General features: G+C 44.9%; 1 protein-coding gene across 5 annotated transcripts in view; it reads right to left on the bottom strand.

Moving 5' to 3' along the window:
* Positions 1 to 6,615, bottom strand: part of LOC147307524 (uncharacterized) — a 7,689-nt gene extending 1,074 nt beyond the window's left edge. Inside the window, exons 1-5 of one of the 5 annotated variants that reach the window (XM_086271938.1) lie at positions 4,976 to 6,378; positions 4,450 to 4,568; positions 4,314 to 4,357; positions 1,080 to 1,247; positions 4 to 98 (exon numbers count right to left, since the gene is read on the bottom strand). In XM_086271938.1, coding sequence (XP_086128064.1) covers positions 4 to 98; positions 1,080 to 1,247 — 263 coding nt within the window. In that variant the 5' untranslated portion in view covers positions 4,314 to 4,357; positions 4,450 to 4,568; positions 4,976 to 6,378. The other 4 variants (XM_086271934.1, XM_086271936.1, XM_086271935.1 and 1 more) reach the window with 4 other exon arrangements.
* Between the last annotated feature and the right edge of the window lie 202 nt (positions 6,616 to 6,817).

The raw sequence follows: 6,817 nt of genomic DNA, 5'->3' as shown, positions 1-6,817 counted from the left end.
TACCTCGTGCAGCCACAGGGGGCGCCTGCGGTCAATACAACTGCTGGTACTGAGCCTCTCCTCAGCAGTGTGGGCGTGGCTATGGAAGACGCTCCACCCTGTGAAACAAACAGGATTACATCACTGCTGGCTGTGAGCCAATCAGCTGCTGAGTTTGTTTTAACTTACAAACAGAAGCGAGAGTTTAATACCAATGTTTGCTATTCAGGGTTAAAGTCATTTCAACACCTGAACACCTTTAAATCTGGTGAAGATGTGACACAGGTGAGCAGATGGGTTGCAGCGCCCTAAATTCAGCTCAAATGTGAGTTAGTATATCGTAACGCCTTTAATGAATTATTGGCAGTTTAAGAAGTTTTTTTTTTTTAATGGTTAAAAAGTGTGCCTTCCTCTTATCAAGCCCATCTGTCACAGAGCTACAGGTAAGGTCCACCTGGACAGGTCACCTGTCAGCACAGAGGAAACCGGAAGAACTCAGACCTTCTTTGTTCTCCTCTGAAGTAAATGACGTTTTTTTGCATCAATAGATAAATGAATGTTGGAACTGCACAGGTATTTTTAAAGGTGTACCTGGAGCGTCTACGAGCCTTTAATCCCTCAGAAGCCTGTTTAAAACTAATCTGTGGTTTCCATTACTGCTGCCAGGTACCAAAGGGATTACCAGGTGAAAACAGGCTGGCCACGTTAAGGCTGCGCGTCGTGTCACAACGCTCACTTTAGTTTTTGCTTAAAACATGTTGCTGCTCTTCAGTCATGCCTTAAATCAGAGGAAGGTCTTTTCAGGGACCTGCTTTTCAGAGTCAATTCAATTTTATTTATATAGCGCCAAATCACAACAAAAGTCGCCTCAAGGCGCTTCATACAGAGAAAAACCCAACAATCATATGACCCCCTATGAGCAGCACTTTGGCGACAGTGGGAAGGAAAAACTCCCTTTTAACAGGAAGAAACCTCCAGCAGAACCAGGTTCAGGGAGGGGCGGGGCCATCTGCTGCGACCGGTTGGGGTGAGAGAAGTAAAGGACCTCATACTGGTTGAGGTGGAGTTTCTAATCCAGTCGGCCAGGTGAGCGCCGTTACCTGCAGCAGCTCCACACAGGCGGCAGGGAAGTAACCCTCATCCCCGTTCTTCAGCCGCCCGAACCACCACGCCTCATCCTCCTTAAACTGAACCTGGACCAGGTCCCCCTGGTTCAGGTTCAGCTCCTTCGGCCAGCGGCCCCGGTACTGGATCCTCGCCACCGCCATCTGCCAGTTACAGTCAGAAGTGCTTATGACTATATCGCCCCCCAGAGGATCAAACCTGAACAGCACTTTACTCTCTAACGAAAGTTCATGAAAAACTCATGGAAATATTCAGAAAATAGGAGCCGTTAGTTTAAACGTCATCATTCTGTTGGTGCATTCGGCTTTTCAAACCATAATATAATGATCAAAAGATAGTTTAGAGGTTTCAAAAGTCCCAGTAATTTAATTTCTGATTTATTCATGTTTTAGAACATTAAAAACGTGTTAACATGTCAGCATTTTGTATTTCAAAAGGTGGTTTTATATCACAAAAACACCATAAATCCTGCAGATAATAAGTATAAATGCCCAATAAAAGAAGATGAGCTGTAGATGTGTTTAATTCTTGCTTTTCATAAATTTAAACTGACAAATTCAGTTTTAAAGTAGTTTAAATGTTAAAAATATCGTGCAGATGTCATGGTTATATTAGTGCGTTTAACCAACGTGCGGGTTATTTAAAACAAATGGTCTTTGAACTTTAAAGGTTTTCTTTGAGTTAAAACTGTCAAAAGCACATTTAAAATCAGTCTAAGAGAACGAAATCGATGCTTTTATGAATGAATGTCACTCTGAGGACGCGTGTGTGCGTCTTTAATCGGCTCAGCAGGCTGTGAATACACAGAGGTCGGAGGTCGTGCTGATGTAACACTGATTAGCCTCTCTGGTCCCGAGCCAGAGCCTGAACCCTGACATCAAGACAAACGGGTTATTGAGCTGGACTCGGGCACTGAGGTGGCTCCGCCCATTTTACCTTCTGCATCTTTTCATTGATTCTTTCACCTGTGATGTGTTTTGGCTTCTCTTTCAGGAACTGTACTAAACTGGTTCAAAACATACTTAGAAAACAGGAAATACTTTGTATCAATAGGTAACTTCACATCTGAGCAGACAAGTATCACATGTGGAGTTCCCCAAGGTTCCATCTTGGGACCCCCTCTGTTTAACATTTACATGCTCCCACTGGCACAGATTATAAAGAACAACAAAATAAACTACCACAGCTATGCAGATGACACACAAATATATATCACAATGTCACCAGGAGACCGAGGCCCTGTACAGGCTCTTGGTAAATGCATTGAGGAAATCAATGACTGGTTGTGCCACAATTTTCTCCAACTAAACAAAAACAAAACTGAAGTAATAGTCTTTGGCGCCAAAGAAAAACGATTACAGGTCACCAGAGAACTTCAATCTATACATCTAAAAACCACAAACCAGGCGAGAAATTTGGGTGTAGTGATGGATGCAGACCTAAACTTAGAAAAACACATTAAGACAATAACAAAATCAGCTTACTATCACCTCAAGAATATTTCAAGGATTAAAGATCTGATGTCTCAACAGGACCTGGAAAAACTAGTTCATGCATTCATCTTTAGTAGGCTTGATTACTGTAACAGCATCTTTACAGGTCTACCTAAAAAATCAGTCAGACAACTACAGCTCATTCAGAACTCTGCTGCTCGAGTCCTCACTAAGACCAAAAAAGTGGACCACATCAGTCCAGCTCTGAGGTCTTTACACTGGCTGCCTGTCCGTCAGAGGATAGACTTTAAAGTTCTGATGCTGGCCTATAAAGCTCTGAATGGTTTAGGACCAAAATACATCAGTGACCTCCTGACCCAGTATGAACCTTCCAGATCCCTCAGGTCATCTGGATCCGGTCTTTTATCAGTTCCCAGAGTCAGAACCAGACACGGAGAAGCTGCATTCAGCTTTTATGCTCCTTATATCTGGAACAAACTCCCAGAAAGCCTCAGATCAGCTGAAACACTCAGTTTATTTAAATCCAGGTTGAAGACTCACCTGTTCTCAGCTGCATTTGAATAAAGCACCAAATCCACACTTTTAAGCTTAAATTTCAAAACTTACACTAACTACTGATCTTATCTATTTCTGATTTTATCTGTTTTGATTTTATATACTGTTTTGTTTGTTTGTTTGTTTGTTAAGTGGGTTTAGAGCTCTGGGTAGCTCCCCAGCTGGGTCTAGACTGGGTCTAGAGAGTATTTTAAATTCAGGGAATTTAAAATAGAAAGTAGCTCGTCCACAGAAGGACTGGTAGCTCCCCTTACGATAAGGGTTCAGATCGCGCGAACAGGTGTGGGATTAGAGCTCTGGGTAGCTCCCCAACTGGGTCTAGACTGGGTCTAGAGAGTATTTTAAATTCAGGGAATTTAAAATAGAAAGTAGCTCGTCCACAGAAGGACTGGTAGCTCCCCTTTCGATAAGGGTTCAGATCGCGCGAACAGGTGTGGGATTAGAGCTCTGGGTAGCTCCCCAACTGGGTCTAGACTGGGTCTAGACTGGGTCTAGAGAGTATTTTAAATTCAGGGAATTTAAAATAGAAAGTAGCTCGTCCACAGAAGGACTGGTAGCTCCCCTTACGATAAGGGTTCAGATCGCGCGAACAGGTGTGAAATGTGTGTGTTTAGTTAATTTGTTTGTTTGTTTTAATCAATTTTAAATCATGCTTTTTATTTGTTTTTGTTTCTAATGTCTCTGTAAAGCACTTTGAATCACCTTGTTGTTGAATTGTGCTATACAAATAAATTTGCCTTGCCTTGCCTTGCCTTGCCTTGCCTCGACACTGGAGTGTTTTTATCGGCTTTGATCAGTAACCTGGCAGCTGTTGTCTGGTGGGGGTGAGAAGGCCGAGAAGTCGGGAGGCTAACAAATGTTCATCGTCTCATGAACACGAAACAGGAAGAAATACTGAGAAACCTTACTGAGGAGCCCGACGTGCCTCAACAAACGAGACCACTGTACTGCAGAGACACCAAACATTTGTTAACGTGATCGTTTCATGAATATTTCCTGTTCCAACATCAGTGAAATCCAACACCTCACAGCTCGTTCTCGTGTTTTAGTCGAGTCATCTTTTCTTTCATTTGTAAATTTGACCAGGATCTGCTGTTATCTCTTTTCAGTGATACAGGTAAACTGCTCACATGCTTTTCAAAATAAGATGTGTTTCTTAGTTTCAGATTTTCAGAATAAAGGTTTGATGAATGAATTTACCTTCTCTGCTCCCACATATCTCGTCCTTGTCCTCGACCTGCAGACTGACAAACACAGGAAGTCACATCAACCAATCAGCTCATCAATACAGGTCCCACAAAACTCCTGTGTGTGTGTTTGTTCCTGTTTTACTGACATTGTGGGTCATATATTTGTGTACACAGTGCTTCTGGGCACAAAAAGCTTTGGTTGGTAATGATAGTGATTCATGGTGTCAGCTGACGTACGAGAAGGTTCGGTGCGTTTTCAGTTCACCTGAGAAAAGAAAAACATACATTTGAATTTTTGCATTTGATTCTTACAAACAAACATAAGAAGCGAGGAAACTTCTGCATCCTGTGAGGAAGAAGAGACTGTGAGCTGGCTCCAGCATACAGAGATGCTCAAGTTAAGACAAGGAATTTAGATAAGAGCCGATCAGATCTGTGCAGACAGATTAAAGGATCAGAGACACACTGCAAGATGGAATCTGTGTGATTTAAGGAACAGCTGATTTTCTGCTGCCTCTCTTCCTCGCTGTTCTGTCCAAAGCGGCGAAGGTCCGATGTCATGTTTTTAACATCCACCAGGTTGCCAGTTATCTGTTTCACACCTCACCTTTCCATGGATATCTTACCCTCTCCTCGTGTTCAGTCTTATAACTAAAGATGTGTCAGGTTCACCTTCGAGGGAACGGTCTCTGGAGCGAGCCTGATCGAAGCGTGCGGTTAAAATGCTGCTGAAGGCGTTCACCGGTCACCTGGTAGATGGTTGTCACCGAGTGTCCTCAGCAAGTCGCTGTTACACCAGATTAGCTTTGTATAAAAGTGTAAAGATGGCATCACTTCCAGCTGCTTTATTCCATTCAGCGGTCCGAGACGGATCCTGGTCAGAGTCTGATCCTGGTCAGAGTCTGATCCTGGTCAGAGTCTGATCCCAGGAAACGCTGCGGCCTTCAGGTGCTTGGAGATGCCGGGAAACAGGATCAGGCTGAATTAGAGCAGGAAGTGAATGTTCAAGGATCAAACACAACCGAGACACATTACAGGAAGTAGAGCGGTGATATCTAAGACCTTCACGGTTCACGAAGGAGCCGTTTTAACTTTTCCTCACTGCGAAGATCAACTTCCTGTTGATCCACTCGCAGCTGTCCTCAGACCTTCTGATTGGCTGATACCTGGCAGGACTTCACAGCAGTGTAAACTTTATCACGCAGGGTTCACGTGAACGGGTGTATTTGAACCCAAAGACCGACCACTCTGTGAAACCCGCTCGGGTTAACTCGCTCCACACGGAGTGATGATGAAGCTTCGGTTTCCTGAAGCAGACTACGGTGGTCTGATATCGTATCATCGAGGCCAAAGGTCGCCGTCTGTCGCTGAGCTGACGAGTCACTCTTTGCTGAGAGTTTCTCCGTTTTTCTTCATAAGAGCATCACCAGATTCTCAGGTCTTTTCCTACAAACAGGTCATTTATAGCCTGAACTTGACAGAAAAGTTTTAATGTTGGAACTAAGAAACTTGATGTCAGCGGCGTGTTTCAATGAATCAGCAAAAAACCCTCGAAAACTGTAATAAAGCTGTTCACCATCTGCCGCCCAGCGAGGCGATGTAGAGGGCACAGCTGCGAGTGAGAGACTGTGGGCGTAAAACAGCGATGAAGAGCCCGTGACCGCATCATCGTCACGCTCTGATGAAGACTCAGCGGAGAGTTCAGACGCTGGAGTCTGTTTGGAGATCGTGGCGTCCTCCGGACAGCACTCGGCTCAAAGCAGCATCAATGCTGATCCGTGTCTGCGGGTTCAGGAGCGACAGCGTGATCATCACACTCCAGCTGCTGAACACCACCACCCACTGTAACATCTGGAGCTCCATGAAAGCAGCACCACCACGAAGAACAGCTGGCTTCAGCAGCAAACACACCAATCTCTGTCGTCGTCAGGCGTCGCTGCAGTTAGAGAAGCTTTCTGATGGTTTAGGTCAGATTCATGAGAAGGGCACCGCCCATCAGCACCTGAACTCGGCATTGACACAAAGCGCGACTCGAGGTGTTAAGGTGTGTCTGCTGAGAGGTGAAGGTGTGCTGCACTCACCCTGGGGGGAGAAGACGGTGGTATAAACCTCGATGTGTTCGTTGCTGTGTCTGTAGATCTGCTGCATGTCGTCTGCTCACACACACGCTGGCTGTGGGTTTAAATACCTGCAGCAGTAATCCTCACACACACACAGCTCAGCACATTTATAACAGGACACGGTGAGTCAGAGAAACTGGCCCACCCACAGATCTGCTTCTCTGAAGGCTTACTCTGCTCACAGAATCAAATCCAGAGTGAGGCGGCTTTAAACTCTGCTTGCTGCTACAGGAGGCGTGGCCTAAATGGAACAGGTGACAGAAGCAGCCTGCTTCCAGTCACCAATCGCTTCCTCTGCACTGACGAGTAAAACCACCTGACACCTGTGGGGGTCCCAGGTGTCTCCCTTTATCCTCTCCCCTGCCTGTTTGTCATTTTGAGTGAAACAAAACAG

This window comes from Aulonocara sp. 'chitande type north' Nkhata Bay, linkage group LG18 (genome assembly GCF_057382095.1).
Source record: "Aulonocara sp. 'chitande type north' Nkhata Bay isolate Kocher_YH1m ecotype deep benthic linkage group LG18, A_spYH_male_GT1.1, whole genome shotgun sequence".
Lineage (NCBI taxonomy): Eukaryota > Metazoa > Chordata > Actinopteri > Cichliformes > Cichlidae > Aulonocara > Aulonocara sp. 'chitande type north' Nkhata Bay.
The sequence above is the reverse complement of the archived record's forward strand: the minus strand, read 5'-3'. Positions and strand labels throughout refer to the sequence as shown.